Source organism: Camelus dromedarius, chromosome 28, assembly GCF_036321535.1.
Source record: "Camelus dromedarius isolate mCamDro1 chromosome 28, mCamDro1.pat, whole genome shotgun sequence".
NCBI classification, from domain to species: Eukaryota; Metazoa; Chordata; class Mammalia; order Artiodactyla; family Camelidae; genus Camelus; species Camelus dromedarius.
In genome coordinates this window covers 18,573,101-18,595,654 of record NC_087463.1, presented here as the reverse complement: position 1 = coordinate 18,595,654, position 22,554 = coordinate 18,573,101, and the positions used below count along the sequence as shown (strand labels likewise).

Genomic DNA, 22,554 nt, shown 5'->3' with positions numbered 1-22,554 from the left:
GTACTGGAAACCGTGACATCAAAAAGCTCCCTCAGTGGCTATGAAGAGCTGAAAAGAGAGCCACACACTGCCTTGTTTTAAATCTGCGCGTCCCACCACCATCCCCCAAACCATGACACCTCTCACAGCCCTCTTCCTTGGATTACAACTAAATATTTTCCCCGATACTTCGCGAGAACTCATCACCACCTGCAAGAATCATGGCCAAATAGATGTAATTGAGTGTCTGCATTTTTACCTTGTTTTCAGATTGGTCAGAGTCGAGCCCAGAGCTGTGTCCACGGCACGCAGACACACACAGCACTCAGCACAGAGTGTACTCCTCCCGTCTGCTCAGAATTTGGTTGCACAAGCGATTTTCCCTTGCATTGTGAAGTGATGTGATGTATTTATACCTAGGGGTAGAGAGTTGGCCAGCTGACGTGTGCATTGTAAAGTATGCTGCTCCCCTGGCTCAACATGGATGTGGACTGAAGAGATGTAGAAAAGAATGAATAAAACATTTAATGGCATGGATTTTATGTCATAAATTATGTGGTATTTTTAAATGAGCTGTAATGTGTGTATCTATGTTACACAAACTCTCCATCTATAACAACAAATTATTGGAGTTTAAAAACCAGAGAAGAGGCTCCTGTCTTGTGAATTGGCAAAAGGTGTCTTCCCCTGGCTGCTCGGATGAGACATGGTGAATGAAATGCTGTTCTCTCTGGCGCAGAGGCAGCTGGACACGGAGTAACCCTTGTTGAGTAATGATTTCAAACCTATCTCAGGGCAAATGTAGGCAGGATTCCCAGGAAAAGCAAGTTACAGATCAGCTGTAGCTCCAACTCAGAGAGAGACCGGGACAGCATCTCAGGATGTCAGAGATGAAGAGGCCTTAGAGCGCATCTCTTCCGAGATTTTCAGCCCCTACAAATACTTTTTATACTGTGATCCAGAATATTCATTCAAAACTGAAACAAGAGTTTCACAAACAAAAAATAAACATAGCACTGCCTGTGATCTAGCAGTTTCACTTCTGGGTATTTATGCTAATTTGAAAAGATATGTGCTTACCAGTGTTGATTACAGTATTATTTGTAGTAACCGAGATACGGAAACAGCCTGTGTACGTGGATAGATGAATGGATAAAGAAGATGTGGTGTGTGTGTGTGTGTGTGTGTGTGTGTGTGTATGCAATGAAATAATCCTCAGCCCTAGAGAATGAAGTCTTGCCACTTGCAACAACATGGATGGAGCTAGAGGGTCTTATGCTAAGTGAAATGTCAGAGAAAGACAAATAGAGAGATCTCAGTTATAAGAGGAATCTAAAAACCAAAACAAACAAAACAAAATGAAAACAGACTGTTAGATACAGAAAACAACTATGCCTTTAAAGTATTTGCTCTAAAAATCAAGGCATATAGTTTTGCTTTTTTAAAAAAAGAATCCTTCTAACAAATTATTAGCTAACACTAATTAGGAGTAACTAAAGTGAAATCCGGACACGTGTACTAGCTCCTTTTCATAAAATTAAACACGCATATACATATATAGAGATAGAAGTTCTCATTTTTAGAAACAGTGTCCAAACGACAAGTATGTGCAGAGGAAGAAGAGGCTAATTAATGGAAGAAAACGATTCAAGGCAATAAAAAAGGGAGAAAAAGCCAGAATTGAGACCCTTTTTATTTCCGTTAAATGACCCCTGACTTGTGTAGGTAACATAAAAGCAGGCATCCAATATTTGGTTACAACAGGAAACGAATTCGATAGTTTTCCTTTGATAACTTGACAGTGAATTTTATAAAATTATTTTACATATGGGAATAAAGACATGGATTGTGGTCTTCATGAAACAGGATTGGCAAATGCCCCCCTTACCAGACATTAGGCAGTATTTGGCTTTTCCCTAATTAATGTGAAGAGGAAAAGGCTGCCAAGTCAGGAGAAAAATGTCCCGTGGTTCCACTTGCTTCTCAGATTCTCAGAGGGGAGGGGAAGAAATGAAACAATCTGATTACATATAATGTTAGTAAGAGACATCCTGGATGCACGGACTGTCTTCTCAAGGAAACCTTGCCCACTCAAAGAGCCAGCTTGCCTCCCTGAAGCCCTGCAACTAGCTGTCCTCTCTTCTGGGTCATTCAGTATGGGGACCCTTGAGCAAGGGGGAAGGGACAGTATTTTTCATGCTCTGGCAAGAAATGGACTTCTATATGACGCAAAAGTCTTTTCTAGAGTCTCAAAGAAACATACTTTGAATCAGATTTCCACCAATTTAGAGAACTTCACTTCTCTCATATACAGTCCTGAGGAGAATTTGGATTCAAGAAGGGAAAAGGGGGAAAAAGAAGGGTTAACAATGAAAACAGAATCCTATCAACTTCCCGGCGTCTGTGATTCACCTGTAGACGCTGTTCGCCCAGAAAGCCAAAGAACAGATACTTTAGAGCAAAACAAAACAAAACAAACAAAAAATAGTTAATAATTCTTTAGTTGGCTGTTCACAGAACCAGCGGGTTATTGGCAAAGGAATAACTGGGTATTGTTCAGTGACTTCTGTGCTTTTATTACGTGTGAACACCCTATTAACAAAAGAGCATTTGCTGGGTTTTCTTGCCTGTAAAGCATTCTGTCTATAAAGACTCTGATTAGTAGCTCGGAGTGAAGGTGTGTGTCTCTGCCTGTTGTTGTGGACGGTTAAGGGAACAGGTGATTGTACGTGGTCACGCCTGGGGCCCTCATCCCACAGCACTCGGCACCCATCTGGTGGTCCACGGCTCTCGACCCTGGTTTGCTTTGTGCTACAGTGGATGGCTTCCATCCACAATGCTCTAATTTAGATCCATATAACAAGGATTTTTTAACCTAGTGGGTCTATGGTTGGGATCAAAGAGATCTTTGAACTTCCTAAATTTACTTGCATACATTCTCCTATAGGGGCATGTTTCAGCTTTCAAATTGGATTCTCAAAGGGAGTATGTAGGTCAGTAAGTAAAAGATCATTACAAGAAAAGCTTCTGTGGGCCCCTCTGCAGTCGGGCTCTTCCCTTCCTCCTGGCGTCCACCCTCTCTGCCCCAAATGCTGATGTTACTGTCATTTAAAGATTTCTAAATCAAATACTGAGAAATCCTCTTCTTTTATCTCCACGTTCATTCAATCGTGAATGCCTAACCAGTCAGGCCACCTCCTAAATCTGTCAGTGCTATTCACTTCTGTCTACCTGCATGACCTGTCCCCTGGTCCCAGCCACCATCACTTCCCAGCTGGACCACCGTCCAGTGCTCCCTGTTAACAATCTTGTAACACTCTAGCCCACTGTCCACACATCAGCAAACACAATCCTACAAAGTGCAAGCTTCAAAGTGTCACTCCCTTCCTCAGAGACCTGCAGTGCCATCGCACCAAGCTTGGAGCAAAGGCGAACTCCTTGTTGTGTGCACGGTGCTCTCCGCACCTCCCCAGCCCACCCTCCTGCCCTCCTGCCCTCGACTTCCTGCAGTTGCACTTACGGCCATCAGAGGAGCCGGTGGTCTCTCACGTGTGGGCTTTGGAGTAAGCTATTATCTCTACTGGAACCTTCTTCCCCTCTCTTGCTGCTCCCCTTACTCCACTCATTCCTCCAGGTTTGAGCTGAAACAGTCCTTCCTCCAGGAAGCCTTCCTGTCTTTCCAGGACTAGTTTAAAACCCTCCACTGCGCGCTTCCAAAGCCCCTCTGCCTTCATTCATAGACCTTAATCACACTGTTACAATTTGTGAAAATTATAATAGCTCCTTCCGGCCAAAGAGTCAAACTTAGCAGCACTGACAGGTCTTGTCTGAAGAGGCACACTTGGAGAGAAATTGTACATTTAAAGGTAGGTTGTTCTAAAAATGTCTAGAAAGCATTTCTGTCATCTTCTCTTCCCTCCATTCTTTACTCTCCATTCTGCTCCCATTTCTCTCCCTCCCAAGCTCTGAGTATATTGACGTATATTGTTTTGCATTGTTTAAATTACAAGCCAAGAATAACACCCAATATTTGTAAAAGATTAGTCACTCTAGTTTCACTAAAGACTTCTCATGTTTCAAGTACAATGGAGTTCCTGTTTTGGTCAGCAAGGCCACAGGCAAGGAGCAGGGTGAAGAGGGAGGAACAAAGGAATGTCTCAGGACACAATTAGGTTCTGATCGTCCTAGTCCGCAGGCTACCTGCTCTGTTAGGTAAGCTCACTGTGGCTGTCTCTTCTGGAAGGTGCTACCAGTTGTGTTTATGAACACTATTCTAGTCATGGGTCTTCACAAATTTTAGGTTTGTCTGTTGGGATAGGATCTAAATACTAGCGTTAAGAGATACCCAGAGGGTTAAAAACACATAATACCACCTTTCTCTGTTGACAAATAGAATCTGTCAGTCAGTGAAGCGTGTGCTGGAGAGAAATTACAATGGAACAGAAGATAACTGTCCTTTCTCTTAGAGAGTTTTTAGTTACGAACCTTTATTTTTAGAAGAATTTATATTATTATTACTATATAAACTCTCAGAAAGTTTATTAGGAGAAATAATACCAAGCCAAAGGAAATCCTTGGAAGTATAAATGACTCAAACATCAGAACACGGAGACATGTAATTATGGATTTGCCCACATTTATAAGAGGGGTGGTCTTCCAGGAAAGCCTGAGGTCATCAGAGACACTTGGCGTCCATAAGTGAGCATCCCAAAGACGGGGTGCACCATGTGAGGTGCTCGACCAGGAGGCATGGCCAAGGCACAAGGTGAAGTTTCCGTTTTGTATACTATTTCCTTGCAGACCTGACTCTCACTCTCTCTGTTTACCTCAAACTTCAGTGACTTTGCGTCCTACCATGCTGCCCAGAAAACCCTATCAGCAGAGGAGAGTGGCCGGATTTAACTGAACTGCGGGGCCACCATCAGAACACATGCTGCTGTATCCCATTCCTGTATCTTTACCGCCCGAACACAGAGCCGGGGGGTTGGGGGGTGGATGTTATTTTTGAATGGCAATAGATGGGAGTGGGGTTAATCAGAAAAATCAGCTCCTTGCAAAAAGCGTACCATTGCATACCAGTTAAATTCACTCCTGTAAAGGTATCTGAAAGATAGTAGTTACTTCAGGGGTTCAGGTTAGGGGTTAAATTATTTCGGTCAGGGGCTTTGCTACATCTTTCAAATCATACCACATTAACTCGTTCATGCCATATTCAGGGGCTCCACAGTATTTGTTGAAAGTCAAGTTCTGCCAACCCCAGTGCTAAGCACCGCGGTGCCAAGCTGTAGGCCACTCCTGACCAACCTAGTTTCTATTCAGATAAAGAGTCTTTTGTGATGAAAACACAATTCGACAGGCTGTTACAGTTTATAAAATCCTCAGTAAGTGCGGCATGGTCTAGTGATTCTTACTTTTCAGTCTGTCTTGTAAAATTACTTACGGCTTATCATAAATACTAATATATGCAAATCATTTCCCCTTATGAATTTAAATCCTAGTATTTAAATTTGCTCATCTGTTTATGTAAGTATCTGGAGAAGTAACTTTCATGTGTACTAAAATAGCAACATTAAACCAAGTCAGATTTATATTAAAAAAGCATTCTTTCTTTTCATGGCTTGATTGCTTGGCGTAGAAAATAGTGCAGATAGTCTCACGATTGGCCCGAGGAGAGCCATCATGCTGTACAGCTGTGTTCAATTTTTTTATTTCGATAAATAGAGAAAAAATTTACAAACTTTACAGCATATGAAATAATATACTGCAAATAACAACTGGCAACTGTTAAGAGATACTTAATATTTGAAAAACTATGTACATATCAAGTCTCTATCAAGGAAAGGCCAAAATGATTAATGAAACATTTCAGTTGGTCCCCAACCCCAAATTCATATTTTTTTAGCATCTAAAATAGATATTAATTTCAAATCAACTATATTAAATTAAATGCTAATGTCTTCTTAGCTCAGCAAGGGAAAATTATCCTTCACATTTATTTCCCGCAGTGGGACTTACTATGTAGATCATTTACAGCAAAACTAGAATATCTGCCATAACTACAGTTTCAAAAAAGATCCCTAGGGCTGCTTCTATCTTACTACTCCACCATTACCAGCAGGGCACTACACAATTCCCATATGTTATATCCAGATCTTTGTGCGAGAGGCTATGGTGTGAAGACTGGCAGAAATAAGTGTGGGTAGAGAGACAAGGAAATTAGAAATGGGGTAGGCAGATGGTGGTAGAAATGCTAAGAGCAAGATCAAGACAATCAACCAGGTGTCTAAGGAGGGTCAAGTCACCAAAATCATCTGCCAACCAACGTTAGAAGGAAATAAACCCAAGGGAAACACCATGTGCTTCCAATTAAATTCAAATCTATTCACTTGTGGTGGCTCCTTGATGTTTCAGGGACCATTATAATAGAAACCAGTTGGATTTTCAAGGGCAAGAGACTTTGCCACTAAACAAAATGATGTCATTCTTCCTGATGACAAATAGGAATGGGTGATCAGCTCGGAACACTGTGGAGTCTGGGAGCTGCTTTTCTACGAAGTCGTTTCCCGTGGCAGCGGTCGCCTCTGTGCCTTCCTCGGTCACCTCTATGTAAGACTTGTGCATCAGTTTTGACATGTATAGTCGGCCTCCTGCAGCTATACCGGAGAGATCAGCTCTGGATTCATCAAAGATATCTCTCAGCCCTAGGGCTTTTAAATAGTGTTTGGCTTCATAATTCTTCTCTATCTTGAACTGAGGGAAAAACACCTCAACATATTGATATCTCATTTTTCTTGGATTGGTCCAGTCCATTAGATTCTGGAAGGTCAGTTTTTTTTCAATCTGCAAGAATATTTAAAAGACAATTTAAAATCATATGGTTAAGAAACAGATGGGGGGGGTGGTGGATAGCTCAAGTGGTGGAGCTCACACTTAGCCTGCATGAGGTCCTGGGTTCAATCCCCAGTACCGCCTCTAAAAATAAAGAAAGAAAGAAATCTAATTACCTCCCTCCCACAACTAACAAAAAAAAACAAAAACAATTTTTTAATTTTTAAAAAAGAAACATGAAACAACAGCTACAAAGATACAGGGTTTTCCATAATCATCCTCTCCTGGATATTTGCATATACGTATGTGTGTGGGTCCCCGGCGTGTCTGGAAAGGGGAAATGATTAAAACAAATGGTTCAAGTACTCTTTAATGAATCACATATTAATCTTCTCTAATGTGACAAGGTGTGGCTTATCCATGCTTCAGGGCATTTCTGATCTCTGCCCGCATATGAACGTATGTAGCCAAGGGGAAACAATGAACGGGTGAAGGAATTAGAGAATCAGAGATCACCAAAGGGAGGAAGGAACTCATCAGCCATAGAAATCAGTGTTTCCTGACCATTTTCCCCTCAATAAAGACTTAGTGATAGTGCTTGCACAGCTTGTGGGAGTAAACCAACGGAACCCCGGGTGGCCCACAGCAAGGAGCCCAGAGCTGTAGCCTCTTGGGCTTGTGTCATCAACACCTCCCAGCACAGACACCCCCACCGGAAGGCCTGGATCCAGATCGACTCTCCTACTCAACGTGTGTGACAACTGAAGCTCAAGACAGTGTAGGGAGATGTCATTTTTCTTGGATTGGTCCAGTCCATTAAGAGTAAGGGCAGAGCCAGGACCCTCAGCGACACAGTGAGGAGCCCCTGTCTCTCCCCAGTATCACTGCTGCCCCAGGTGACTCGCAGATTGAACTCTCCAACCCCTTCACACTGAGAATCGATCATAGATTACTACACACTTATAATGGAAAGAGTTTTCACACACATTGTTTACCAATCTTGTACACATATGGGCATTTGTTCTCAAATTTAGGCTCAGTGGAATCCTAAATGGCTTTTCACAGCTGCTAAACCTTCCTCATAGTCTTATCAAGGACCTGGATTTATATAATTTTATAAATTTTATATTTTAAATTTTTTGTGTGTAAATTATCCACTTCGTGGATAGTAACTTTTTGTTACTGGATTAGAATTTTTTCCTCATTTAGTCTTCTGCAGAGGCAACTTCCACACTGCTGTTTAGTCCTGTAGGATTATGGAAGTCTGTAGATTTATGCTAATCTGATCCAAACATTATTAGGAAAATCTATTACAGAAAAGAAAAACTCAGTAAGTGCAAGAACAAATCTTTATAGTTATCTACCACTTTTTTTATATGAGATACTTTTTCTGTTATTGAAGATTATTTGAAGTTAACATAATTGATGTGTGCTAAGATCTGACTGTCATAAAGATTATCAAGTGAATTATTGATTTAATATGAATACCAATAATTCATATTGTCATGCTTTAAATTTAACAATGCCAACTTTATGACATTCCTCTTGCCGTTCATGTCAAAAAAGAAGATTAAAATAAAAATTGGACACAAATCATTATAATAATTCATTGCCTGTGTCCATGTAGGATTGGTACTTCCATAGTTTTAAAATCATGTCTTTAAATCATAGGAAAAAGATGGATAGAAATAATGCCTCTGGGTAGGAAGAGTCTCCATTTCTTTCTATATTTTTTACTTTCCATTATTTTACAAGAAACATTTATTATTTTCCTAATTAAAACACAACAAATATTTTAAACTTTAGTTATAGCTTTTTAGGATAGCGATATGTGTGTACACACACATACATTTGTCCATATGTACTTCTCAGACAAATTGACAATTTTATGAGCCTCTTTTCCCTAATCTCACATGGCTGCTGTAAGGATTAAATGAGATAATAAAAATGAAGCACCGAGCATATGGCTTGGCACATAGTAGGTGTTCAATAGATGATGTCTCTTATTCCTTTTGATTGGAAGTATAGAGATTTGGGCTTCTGAGATTGCAGGTCACAGACCTAGGAAGCCAAGTTCACAGAAAGAAGAAGGGGAAGAGGAGGAGGAGGGGGGAAGGAAAAAAGGAGAAGGAGAAGGAGAAGAAGGGCTGAAGAGCAAGATCTGAGACCCAGTGATGATGTCTGGCTCTGCAGGGCCGCCGCTGCCTGCCGCCTGCGCCGTGCTGGTCGGCTGCCCTGCTCCATCAGTCACAGGGCAGTCTCTAACCTGCTCTTCCTAGAAACACAGCAGCACAGAGTGAGACCATACATTTTAATTCTCAAAGGCTCAGGACTTAAAAATGCCGTCATACTGTTCCTGCTTAAGATGCTGAGTCTATCAAAATTTCAGTTTTACATAAAAGGCTATTTTCCTGGCCAAATGCAAAGACCTAAACTCATGCTCTTCACTCACCGTGGCTGAAATTTAACAGGTTCCAACTCTACAGCTATTCAACTAAAATGATGCTAAATTGAGATGAGTCAGTCTCAACATCTGCAATGGTATCTGGCACGGAGTAGGTACTCAAATATTTGTCAAGTAAATGAATAAATGAGTAAGTCAATAATTCCAGATCTTAAAGTTGATGGATAAAAACACAATCAACAGCATCCTAAAAATCTTATTCCCCAAGAGTGGAAGTGGCAGCAGTGACTTACTTGGGATAGGTCATTCTCAGGCAGCATTATGTACATGCTTATGCCACCGTGATATCTGAGCTCCAGAACCTGCATGGATGGGTCCTTAATGACAGACAAATTGAACTTCCGTTCTTGATGCATCATGGCCACTGCTTTTCCAGGACACTGGAAGTCAAAAGTCACAAAAGAATTTTAAAAGCCCACCTTATTTCACTTACTGACCAAATACAGTAAGAACATGCTGCAGTTTTTGTTCAGTTGACCTTGTGGATTTTCCCCAACTTGTGGCCAATAGTGGTCGTGTAGGTTCACATCTCAGTGGTAAAAGCACAGACTTTGACTTCAACTGCTTGAGTTTACAACTCCCCAGCTATGTGACCTTGGGAAAGTTACTTCACCTCTCTGTGCCTCCATTTCCTCCTCTCATAAAGAGGGGTAAAAATAATCTCTACTGCATAGGATTGTTGTAAAAATGTTGTTAGTTAATCTGTCTAGCACTTGGAACACTGCCTTGCATTTGAGTTTTATCTGAAAATGTATCATAAGTAAGAAATAGTTATTAAATAGCATTATAATTTTAAATGATTGCTATAATTTTTTTTCCTCTCATCAGAAGGAAAAGACAGACTACTACTATAAAATCACAATTTAAGAATGAAGTCTTGTAAAATGTTTTAAATTCCTGTGAAATATTTGATACTGAGGGGATAAAAAATTTTGATACTATCCCCCAAATTAACTTGAGGGGGAACACAGTAGCTCTTCTCTTGAGGGTACCATTTGTAAATTTAGAGACACTGTAGAGGTATAATAAATGATTTTTTCCCCTAAAATATATTGTGATTCTGCCAACTTTTCAACATTTTTGTAACACCTCCCCTTAAGAAAGAAGGTTCTAAAGGAGGAAGTCAGATAATTATTTGAACCAAAGATCCTTCTTCCTCTGAAAAGTTTGTTCTTTTTGACTGAGAGTCCAAACCTCACAAAGAACACACAGGATGCAATGAAGGAAAAAAGGGCACCTGTTTAATGAGACCCACCAGCCTCGTGGAGGCTGAAACAAATGAGGGCTGGGATGTCACAGCCACAGTCTCACTTCCTGCCCGGGCGGGTAAAGAGTCACACAGCAGGGTTGTGCTGGGGAGAGACGGGAACTAGACTTAGCGAAGAGATAATGCCACCAATTTTTGATGGACCCAAAACTGACACCAGTCTGTGATGTGTCTCCTGTACTAAGATTACTGTGCACAAATTGATAAAATAAAACCAAGCATATGTGTCTTCTGAAGGGACAAATTGGTACACAAGAATATATGTTTTATGAAGGTCGGTTAAGATGTTTTAGATCAAAAAGAATTAGACGAAAGACCAGGTATGACCAATTCTGGGAAATGCACAGCTTTATTTAACATAACATTTCCCTTTGTAAAAGGAAACACCTCTTTGCTTTGACCCTGGAAAAAAAAACGTCATTGATGTTAAATGACTCTCACTGTACATTTACACCCCACACTTAGACTCACACACAAAAAAAATGGCATGCTTTCGTCAGATGTTTTTTCTGATAAGCCTCCTAATGAGAATATCTTAAAATAAGGGTGGGGGGAGGTTAGAGCTCAGTGGTAGAGTGCCTGCTGAGCATGCACAGGGTCCTGGGTTCAATCCATTAATAAACAAATAAACCTAATTACCTCCCCCTCCCCGCCAAAATTTTTTTAAAATGTTCTAAAGAGTATCTTAAAATAAATTCATATTTTATTACTTTAGTCAATTTTGAATGTTTTAAGAAATACCAATTTGCTGCGTTCCATAACCTGCACTGTCGGGCAAATAGAAAGTCTGTTTTACAAGCAGCTTACCCATACTGTATTAGCATGTAGTACTGGATGGTGCCGGTGAGGCAGTAGGAAAAATGAGCAAAGAAATGGTAAACCCAGCACTTGTCTACGTAATACCACAGTTTCTGTGAAGGCACACTATTGGCAAAAATCTTCCTAAATTAAACAGATTCCACACCTTGGGCGATCTGAAACGGCAGTTTAGGGTCTCACTCTTGGTGAAGGCTGATTCCCACTTGCCTTTGAAGTACACAGCGTTCACCAGCACCATTACAGCGGCTGAGCTTATGGTACCTTGATGAAAGATATTCTTGATTTTGCCTTTTGAAAATAGAGAAAAAAAAAAAGTTAATTTTTTTCATGTAAATTAAAAAAAAAATTTAATGATGAAATGAATGTTTTTCTTATCACATAATAATTATAATGATATTAGTAATAATCTATGAGTAATTACTTAGTCTAGCATTTTCTGAACACTTTGTATGCAATACTTGGTTTAATCGTCACAAAACCCTGTGTACAGTAGGCACTATTATTGTTTCCGTTTCGGTTGAGGAACGTAGGGCATAGACAGCTTAAGTAATTTGTACAAGAAATCCTGACAACAGGATTCCGACCCAAGATGACAATTCTCAGAGCCCTTCCCTAGTGGTAGACACCAGATAGCCTTTATCTACTCCACTGATGAGGCCACAGCACTTCTGGTATAATTTAACTCCATTCTATTGAAAAGGCTAATTCCTTCATTCCACGTTAATGAGACTTTTGCTAAATGCTTGGCACCATTCTGGATACTTGAATCACAATGGTGAAAGACACAGTCCTTGCCATCATTGGGCTCAGTCCAGCCCAGTAGAGGCAGCTCCCAAACGCAGTCGCAGCACCCTGGGGTCCCAGCCTTGTGCTCAGTGTGCTGCGGGAGCGCAGATCTGGGGCAGCCATCTCTGGCTGGGCCACCTGCTTGAGCTGAGGGCAAGGTTGGGGTCAGGGAAAACTTCCATAAAGACAGGACTGTTTATTCAAAGACACGGAAGCTTGGGAGAGCAGAGTGTACGTGGGGAAACCCTAACTCATTCCGATGGAATAGGAAGAATAAGATAGGAAAGGTTAGAGGCAGGGACCGGAAGATAAAGAGCCTGGGGAGTCCGGGGAAAATTCTGGATTATCTTGAAGGTGATGGACAATTATTCTTCAGCATTTATTAAAATACATGAAAGGGCAGAGTCACGAGGGCTCAGATTTGCCTTTCTGAAGGGTGACTCCGACAGTGTGTGGAGGATTCAGGGTAAGAGGGATATAAGACCTGGGTAGGTTTGTTGGAATATTGGCATCATTTTGAAGTGTTCCTCCAAATGAGTATTGAGTTCATATGCTCATCACAATGAGAATAATTATACATAGGTTTGCATGAGAAAGGAAGAAAGAGAAATAAATAACTACTCCAAATGAAGAAAAGTTTTACTAATCTGACACTAAAATACTAAACACTAAATGGAATTCCATTCAGTTATTAGAAAAGTTAGTTATATGGGTTTCTCTTGATTTATGAATAGTGTATTTGAAACACGTGGTAGGTAATGGTCAAAGTAACCCCCTACCGATGTGATGATGAATAAATGAACAAAAAGAAACTTGAGCCACTGTATTGTTGTTTCCAGGACTAACTTATGCTTTTGAATGTTTGTATTTAAGGGTGCAAGCCACATATCTCAAATTTTTTAGACAGAGCCAGACTCAGCAAATACACATACATTGTTCAGAGTATAAATCAAGGCCACATCTTAGGTAAAGAAATGACTTTGGAATCAGGTGATTAACAAAACAACAAATAGATTTCTTTCTTTGTTTTGTACTACACAAGAACATTAGGTGGAGTTCCATTTTCACTTGGAAAGAGATTTGTCAATAAAAAGATGTACTTTTTTTCTGGTAGGCGTTACCTTTGCCACATATATTATCTTGCTAAATGAAGAGAATTTTAAAATAAAAAGTAAGCTATGTATTCTTTAGGAAAAAAATCAATGATATGAAAGTATACTTCTTAGACAGCAGGATATCATTATTTTAATAAGCTTCTTCAGTCCAAGAAGGAACAGTAAGATACTGGATGGGTCATTAGAATAAAATATTATGTTGTGGTTATTGAAAATAATATCCTATAAACCAATCTCTCTGTTCACTAACCAAGTATAAGACATTGAGGTTAACGATGAATTAACTCAGCTTGTCACTAATTTATGAAATGGCCATAATAAAATCACTTTGTCTCACTAATAAAATTTGTTTCCTAATAAAATGAGATAATGTAATAGACAAGATTTCTAAAAAATATATAAAGCATTCACATCATTAAGATTGCTCAAAACCACAGTGCAAATACTAAAGCAATTAAAAATAATAGCAAAGATTACTTTTCATTAAGAGAGCAGTTCCTTTATGGATACAAAAGACTCCCAACTTCAAAGTTGAGAGTTCTCAGTATTCAGATATAACTGACAGATCTTGTTGAAAAACAGGGCATGGCACTCACCGTGTGTCTCGTTTTCAATCCATTTATTAATTTTATGTCTGGTGTCTTCTATATCATTTGTAAAGTCAACTCTTTCCACTTTGGCATTATATAGTTTCTCAGCACACTCAATGTAGTCCTATAAATAGAAATGACACACAGTTCTATAAGTAATATGCAGTTCTTGTATTTTCAAATCATCACCAAGTAAGCACATTAAGAAATATATTTTCGAATGTGTCTCCTCATTTCCTCTGCCTTACTCAAGGACTACTTCCTGCCTCAAAGATGAGGAAATATGGCTAGAAGGGGAACTGGAGAACTTGAAATTCTATCTGCATAGCAAGCACACTCTTTAACTTAAGGGCACCTGAGAGGGACTGGGGGCATCAGTAGAGACTGCGGCTAATGCCCACCCCTTGACTTGACCACTGCTTTCTCGCCGTCCGTGCTTCCATAGCCCCCTAACTCATCTCCCTTGCTTGTGTCATCCTCTTCCTCCTGAAAACCCTTCAAGGCTACTTCTTGTGCTTAAGATGAAGTCCTGGACCTGGCCTGCAAGGCTCTGATGGTCTGCACCTCACTCACCTCACTTCTAGCCACTTTCCCCTTCATACTCTGCTCTCTAGCCAGATCCAAACACTCGAAGCATCGCAGAAGTGCAGGTGTCCTCTCTCTCTCGAGGCCTTTGAACAGCATCCCTTCTACTGGGAATGTCCCATGGCTCTCATAGTTACATCTTTTAAAATTACTTTGTGTATGTATTTATTTCATTTCTTCTTTTATTTGTGTGTGGGGGTAATTAGGGTTTTGGGGTTTTTTTTGATGGAGATACTGAGGATTGAACCCAGCACCTTGTGCAGGCTAAGCACACACTCTCCCATCGAGCTATAACGTCTTACTCATTTTCTATTTCCAAGTATAGATGCCTCTTCCTGATAGACGTCTTCCTTAGGCCCCTCCTGTGTCCGCTCACAGTCCCTTTACCTTCATTTTCTTACCAGCTGTTATCATAGTGCATCTTGCTTGTATCTGAGATTTTCTGAGCCCTTAACAAGACGGTAGATTCTGTGAAGTCAGAACCATAGATGCCTTGCTGATTATCGCGTTCCTCGCACCTAGCACATTGCCTTGCACATCATGGGTGCTCAAGAAATACTTATTGTCTTTAATAAAAAGTAATTACAGCAATCCAGTGTAGCAGTAACACAGCAAGCACACATATGCACATTTTGACGGAAAGATTTTCATAATTGGGGGGAAAATATTCCTCACAAACTGTATATACTGACAGAGGGTATTCTGGTGAATTTTACAGAATTTTTCAAAATATTCATGAGGATTGGCTAGTTACCCATCATCTGCCTGCAGGATGAGATTAGTTCTACAAAGAAGGCTTGGGGTATAATCTATGTACCTTTCTTTTCAGTCCAGCTAATGTGTCTTCCCGATCCCCCTCAAATACTGTTGCTTAAGTCCTTAAAAGGAGGCATAAAACTTAAATGACAAAGAATAAAGCTATTGATATTGACTGTCTCCTCATATGTGTATTGGCCATTTAAGTATGTTCCTTTGTAAAGTGCCAGTTTTTGTGTTTTTCTTGATTCACAGGAGTTTTTGATTTTGGATATTGGTGCTTTATTGTTCAGGTTTATTGCAAGTATGTTCTGCCTCCATGGCTCGCCTTTTCACTCTCTTTATGATATTTTTTAATGAAAAGAAATTCTTAATTCTAATGCCCTAATGCTGTCTACTTTATCCTAGATGACAAGAGCTTTATGTATCCTAAAACAAAAATTAATAAATATTTGCTTATCCAAGATAATGAGGATAAAAATCTATATTCCTCTTCTAAAAGCTTTATCGTTCCGCCATTGGCATTTATACCTATGATCTACCCGGAACTGATTTTATTGTATACAGATGAACGTCAAAATACATTTTTCTCTAGGGATAGCAAGTTGAACCACTGCCATTTATTATAAACACTGACCCTTACTCCTCTGTAGAGTCACCTTTATCATAAGTCAAGTGTCCGTGTGTCCCTACGTGTTTCAGGACTGTCTGCTGCATTCCACTGGTCTATTATCTCTTTCCACAAATACCAACAAATCTTAATTATTGTAGTTTTTAAGTGCTGATTTCCAGTGATGTAAGTCCTCCATTTTTTTCTCTTTTTTTCAAGATCGTCTTGACTTTTCTTGGTTCTTTGCATTTCTATGTAAATTTTTAAATCAACTTGTCAATTTCTCCAAAAATCAAATACTGTGAATCTATAAATAAATATGGGAACAATAGACATTTTTATAATATTGAATGTTCTCTCCATAAACAACTTTTTAAAATCATCTGTTTTTAAAAGTCCTCTTTAATTTCTCTTAGCAACTTTTTTTGTTTTGTAAACGTCTTTCATTAGATTTATTCCTAGATATTTGATGTTTTATAATGCCACTGTAGATGGTATCCTTTTAAATTTTATTTTTTAATTATGGATAACATATAGAAATGTAAATGAGTTTTATATGTTAACCTTGCTAAATTCACTATAGTCTGATTATTTATAAAAATCTTTTAGAATTTCTACATAAACAATTGTTATCTGTGAGCAATAATAGCTTTATTACTTTGTTCCCAATTCGAATACATTTTACTCGTTCTGTTCCTGTCTGTGACCTCTAGTTCACAGTCTAAGGGAAAAGTCAATTATAATCCACAGTACACCCAGAGGCCCGTAACTTTCAGAGAATCTTCTCAGAGGAGAATGAGCTTAAAATGAGTCTTGAAAGAAGAAGGGAAGTTGGCCAGGGCAAGTGGGGAAAGGTGAGCACTGCAAACAGAGCTCGTTTCACAGGAGTAAGAAGATGTGGGCACATCCAGAAAACCGACAGGAATCTGTGATGACTGCAGTGACTGATGAAAGGGCAAATGGAAGGACATGAGACAAGAGCATGAGGGTCTTGTTCCCCTTGCTACGGAGCTTTCATTTTATTCCAGAGAGAGTCACTGAAGGGATTCAAGCAGGGAGGTAATACAGTTGAATGTGCATTTCACAGAGGTGCAGTCAGCGTAGAAAGAGATAGAAGGACTTGTTAGAGCATCATTATCGTTTATCCTGAAGGATAGAACATCAGGGTGGCCCCTGTAAAGCTTGTGTAAGATACTTTTGGGAAGATTAAAAAGCAATGTGTCCTAATGCTTCATAATTGACAGGCTGCCAAAGGATTTGGGAGTGGTGCTGGAAAGGGGCAAAGAATTTGAGTGGGTGACAGACAGAGGAAACAATGATTGGGTGGAACACAGACAGCTGGAAAGATGCAAGTGGAGATTAGCCCAGAGATGTCACAGAGGTGGAGTTTAATATTCAGGTGAGGAGTGAAGAATTAAAGGGGGGAACAGACTTCCCCAGAGAATTGTGGCCACTGTGTCTGCTTGAATAGTGCTCCACAGCTTCCGGCTGCCACAGCAGTGATGGTTCTAGAGGCTGGGTTGAGCATAGCAGCACGCAGAGTGCATCCTGCATCTCACTGGTCTTGGAGTGAGCAGGTACTATGTTGAATGAATTGGTAATACAAACTCCATATGGTAATACTAAAAATCAATCTGCTGACCTCAAGTGAGCCCATTCCTCTCCTGTGTCAAGTCTCAGTGGCAGCTCTACCAAAGGCTGGCCTTATCTGGGTAATGTCTCTTACCAGGAACTCTTTTTGTAAGCGATCTTACTGAAAAGATAAGTAATTAACCGCTGGAAGGAGAGATGGAAAGGCATGGCTGAGAAAAAGGAGGTGAACTCAGCTCTGGGGATGCAAAACGCAGAAGGAAAATGGATAGACTTTTCTCTGCTGCCCGTGGACAACTCTAAATGAGCTGTCTGCTCCTCCCACCCCAGTCCCAGCTCCACGCCACTGCCAATGGGCAACCCTTCTGCTGTTTTGGAGTCTGTCAGTCTGGTGACCCTGCATATGTGGATCACTCAGGTAAAGCCAAGTTGTATTTTGGAAACAAGGTGATGACACTTAAAATCACCTTTGTATGGCTCAGTGGAAAGGTGCAAGCCTTTATTCAGATGATGGATTGAACAAGACTCAGGTTCATAATGGAAATAACCCTCTAACACAGGAGGCTGCACTTACCTTTCGAATATCAAACATCTTTTCTGCAAAAAGTCCATTGACAATGCTGAGTTCGTAATCCTTGTGGGATGAGTTTATATCAGAGAGAACTCTTTTCAGTTGGGATCGGATTCCTGGCTATTATTAAAAAGATTCATAAAAATGTATTCTCGGACTGCAAAGGTATGCATACTCTTTTTACACATGAAATAAAACAAGTATTTTATACCATAAAAGAATTGAAAGATAAGGATGTATTAAAGCAGCAAACAATGCCACACACATCTACAATTTCTTGCCCTTTCTCAAAATATTATCTGTGATTGACGTTAATTAAAAAAGTTACTAAAATAAATTATTAATCTTAGAATAAGCTATTAACAAAAGATAATTAATTTGGCTAATGTGTACACTAAATAATTCATTTTAGCTCTGTAAGTTGGCTGTGAATATCAAAGAACAAAAACAAACGTTTACTTCCCAGTCCATCTTCCCAAACTCTGGCTAACACACGAGTAGAATATTGGTTAAGTTAATAATTTACAAGTAAGTTATCAAAAATTGTGTTTGAAATAGTCGCACGATGCAAATCTGAATGAGACATGTTCCTTTGCTTTAAAGGATGGAGAGCATAACTAAGTATGTCAGAAAGGCAGTAATTTTTCTACGTCTAGTCTCACGATCTCTTTTCCTAAAAGAACATATCATCTTTACCTGAGTATTAGAAGAATTCCCACGTCCGGAGAAGGTATTAAAACGAAGCATCTGCACACAGAGAACAAGGGAAGCAGTTAGCAGGTGGTGCTGAGCAAGAAGGGACCAGATGGGAAAAGTAAGGATTCGAGACGCCTTCATTAGCAGTCGTGTTTGTGCGTGTGCTTGTTAGCACCCAGGGCAGGAGTCACGTGTCCAGCTGCCCTGTTGACTTGGTTAGAACAAGACTGTCCTTTGGGGAAAGTATAAACTGGAATCCCGTGATTCTGCCTCCCGGCTCTGTGGCCAATTTCACCGTAACTATGATTCTTCCGTTAGTGAACATCGACATCGCTAACTTATCCCTAAGAGAGGAAGGTTCAACAAGGACCTTCTGTTTCCATGAAAGTGTTTATTTTGTTACTATCAGGGGAGCAAATAATAGCACGCATCTGTTTTACTTGGACTGTGTCAGTGTCACTTTTTCATTCTTAACTGCGTTGTAACATTTATGTTAGAAAGTAGATGAAGTTTACCTCTCGGTATCCCCAAAATGAAAAAGGAAAAGTTGCAAATGAAAGTCCTTACTGTGGATCACCTCAACATGAGATGGAGAGAGAGAAGCACTAGCCAGCTTTTGTCCTCTGACCTTGAATTTGGGCAATGCCTTTGTATCTTTCCTTCCTAAAAAGAGGGATTATGGGTGAGAGGGTCCAGTTCTAAAATCTTAGAAAAAATTCAGGGAGAAAGATGTAACCAAGAGAAGGCTGAGAAAACATTGAAAGTCCTACTGATTGTTACGTAACGTTATCGTGTGTAAAATATTAACAGCTTTGTTGAAAAAACATTTTGACTGGTGTCTGCTCCTCTGAGTTGTAAACCTTTTACTCACTACCTCATAAAAACAACCTAGTAATTAGCGTGATGCCTAGCAAGCAGAAGGGAATCTTCCCTTCTTTTTGGCCAAAGTTTCTGTCAGATTAACTTTAATAGTTTCTTGTAGTTTTCTTTTTTAAAAAATATCCAAGGGCATCATTGGATAGATTGGTATTTAAGTATATATGGATGCACCAGAAACATAAAATACCATGGGTTTGGATTTACCTAATACAAATGCATGATGTCAAGTGTCAGGTACCACGATGAGAAGCTAACCGGGATATGGGGGGTGAGGGGTGGGGAGCAGGGCGGAGGCTGAAAATTAATTTCCAAGAAGGTATTTTTCAGAGGACTTATATTTGTACAAATGAATTACATGAATATTTTTGTGACTATAGTTGTCATTTTTTTTTCTCCTACGTGGTCTTATAGGAGGTCATAAATAGCAAGAGTTACAAAAGTAACTCGTGAAAGTCGTTGATTGGGGCAGTGACTATAAAAGAGCACCGCTTTGAATTCCCTGGGACCCGCCTCCCAGAAACTGTTGATCCCTGGCCCACCAGGCATCCATGGGCAGGAAGACCGAGGGGACGCACCAGGGAGTAGCACCGAGAGTGGCCGGGACCTGAAGTTGCACACAGATCCCGAGCCGTGTCTTCTGCTGGGTAAGAGCTGGGCTTTAATCACAGGTGTGGAGCACACACATCACGGCCTGACATACTGAATAGGAACAACTGTTAAGCTATTTTTTTTAAAATTAGATACCATCAAATCAACCTCTGTAGTTTACAGACAAGGACCCTGAGGGGTCCACAGAGGTGAACTAATTTTCCCAAGGTCCAAATCCGAATCTACTCACTTCTATAGCACTGATGCCAAGTTGTCTCGTTTGGTTCTACAACATTATGTATTTTTATTAATGAATGGAAATATTTTTATTAGTTGCTAGATTATCTTTTCCAAAGGCTTTACATATATTTATCAGAACATTAACTTTAAAATAATTGAAGCTTTACAATAGTGTGCTTTGAGCTGGCTTTCATTTTGGTGGCTTTAGGGCAAATGGGCCTTCCTCTTGGGGGCTATCTGGCAGTGTCTGGAGATTTTTTTATTTCCTTGACTGGGAAGAGGTGTGTAATGCTGTCCGGTGGGGTGAGGCCAGGGACGCTGCTAAACCTCCTACAATGTACAGAACAGCCCCTCACAGCAAAGAATTATCTGACCCAAAATGTCAGGAGGGTTGAGGTTGAGAAAGCCTGCCTTAGAATCATGTCATCCTGAGTTTGCATGTCAGCTCTGCCATTTACTAGCACAGAGATGGTGTGGCAACCCCTCTATCAAATCAGGAGAATGATGCCTACTCCAGTGTTACTGTGAGCATCAGACAAGATATTGGTAGCGTTTATCCCAGAGCCTGACACTGGTGAAGTTCTCAGCAGTTGGCTGTTATCATTTCATTAGAGGGAGGTGTTCAGTGGGCTGGGTTGTAAACCACTCCAGCTGTTGGAAAATGGCATTCTTCAGCTCTGTCCTTGTTTCCTAGCAACAAAGACTCACTGAGCTACCCAGGGAGCGAAACAAACTCCTCTAGCCTAAACTATCTGCACAATAATCTTCAGCAAGTACTTAAGTGTGAAAGGTTACAACGGGGACTCGCTCCCTCTGGCACCAAAATAATGGAGGAATCGGTGGGCAGAGAGGGATGACATCAGGGTTGGACATAGCCTGGACCTGGCATCTCACCTACTACTGAGCTCCCGAATTTCGATGGCAAATTTTGGAGAGAAGGAACGTAAACTTCCCTGCACAGCCTAGCTCAGGGCTGTACACAAGGGTGCGTTAGTAAGCACTTTGTAAAGGTGCTGGGAAGGGTGGTGGTTTTGACAATGCGGTGAGCATTCTGGTGGGCTCTGTTATCTGGAATGTGCTGTGATGTCATTTGTGCCCAGGTCGCTAGTGACTTCATTGATGACTCTTTCTAGCTCTTCCTCCCCATCTACATTTTCTCAGGCAGTGGTCCTCAAACCTCAGCGCGCACCCGGAGAGTTCCTTAAAACTCAGCTTGCTGGGTCCCCTCCCCAGCAATTTCTGATCCTGTAGATCTGGGGTGGGGCCCAAGCGTTTGCATTTCTGCCAAGGTTTCCAGGTGATGCTGGCATCAGAAACATACTTTGAGAACCACAGGACTAAGGAAAAGGATCAAAGCTGCAGTTCTGGAAATATTCCAGCTTAAAGAGAAATGCCGCGAGCTGTCAGTGTTTCCCATCGCGGGAGGGCTCACCGAGGCGTCTTCTTTACTAGGGACCACTGCAGGAAAACATTCTCTTGGGAGAAACAATTTGCCCTAAGATTCATTACAAAAGCCGTGATTGGTGGCACATCCAAGACTGACCTTGTCGACCTGAGCAGCACAGTCTCCTCTCGCGCCCAGACGAACCAGGGCCAGGGCGGTGAAGAGGCTCAGAGAGGAAAAGAACACGTTGCCGCTTCCTTGACTGTTACCCATCTCTCGGAACAGGTTGAAGCAAAATTCTCCATTTGCTGCAGCAAGGGAGGCCATTGTGAAACGGAGTGCAGCCTGGAGAACGAGGAAAGAAAGTGAGTTCCGAGTACATTTTCTGTGAATATTATGATTTTTATATTCATTGATTTTTTTAAATTCGAAGCTTCCTTTCTTCAGCCTTGGATGTGACTATCAAATAACTTAGAACAAAAATAAAAAGCTCCTTTGGCCCAGCATCCTTGTTACGAACAGTCTAAAACTATCTCTTCTGGCGACAATTTTACGATACACTCTTTTTTTTAACATTGATGCTCTGTAGCACAGTGTTTCTGTGCTCTCCTATTCACAGCCAGGGCACATTCCCACTTCTCCTTGATGTGGCATTTCTGTCCTTAGTGGTCTTTGATCATTCTGTTTTCACATCCTAAGCTGACACATTCCTGGGGCCTACTATTTCTCCAGTCACCCCAGATTTCTAAGCTGAAATAGAATAAAAGTCCTGTTACAATAAAACAAATATTACAACATCAGACTGTC

At 40.5% G+C, this 22,554-nt stretch overlaps 1 protein-coding gene across 2 annotated transcripts; it reads right to left on the bottom strand.

Moving 5' to 3' along the window:
• Nucleotides 1-5,724: 5,724 nt before the first annotated feature.
• Nucleotides 5,725-22,074, bottom strand: SERPINB7 (serpin family B member 7). 2 transcript variants are annotated; one of them, XM_010993447.3, is made up of 7 exons: nucleotides 21,907-22,074; nucleotides 18,657-18,707; nucleotides 17,964-18,080; nucleotides 13,855-13,972; nucleotides 11,503-11,645; nucleotides 9,505-9,651; nucleotides 5,725-6,819 (listed from the first exon to the last, which is right to left on the bottom strand). In XM_010993447.3, the coding sequence occupies exons 1-7, from the start codon at nucleotides 22,072-22,074 to the stop codon at nucleotides 6,421-6,423; spliced, it is 1,143 nt and encodes a 380-aa protein (XP_010991749.2). In that variant the 3' UTR covers nucleotides 5,725-6,420. The 2 variants fall into 2 exon arrangements, with proteins under 2 accessions (XP_010991749.2, XP_064336361.1); XM_064480291.1 differs by lacking the exon at nucleotides 18,657-18,707.
• Between the last annotated feature and the right edge of the window lie 480 nt (nucleotides 22,075-22,554).

What these genes read in the sequence shown, in the direction of transcription:
- SERPINB7 (XM_010993447.3), bottom strand. Translation starts at nt 22,074, where the DNA reads ATGGCCTCCCTTGCTGCAGCAAATGGAGAATTTTGCTTCAACCTGTTC. An exon ending in GGAATTCTTCTAATACTCAG is followed by an intron (nt 18,081 to 18,656) that starts GTAAAGATGATA and finishes TTTTAATAATAG; the next exon opens with CCAGGAATCCGATCCCAACT. An exon ending in CTGAGAATGACCTATCCCAA is followed by an intron (nt 6,820 to 9,504) that starts GTAAGTCACTGC and finishes ATATTCTTGCAG; the next exon opens with ATTGAAAAAAAACTGACCTT.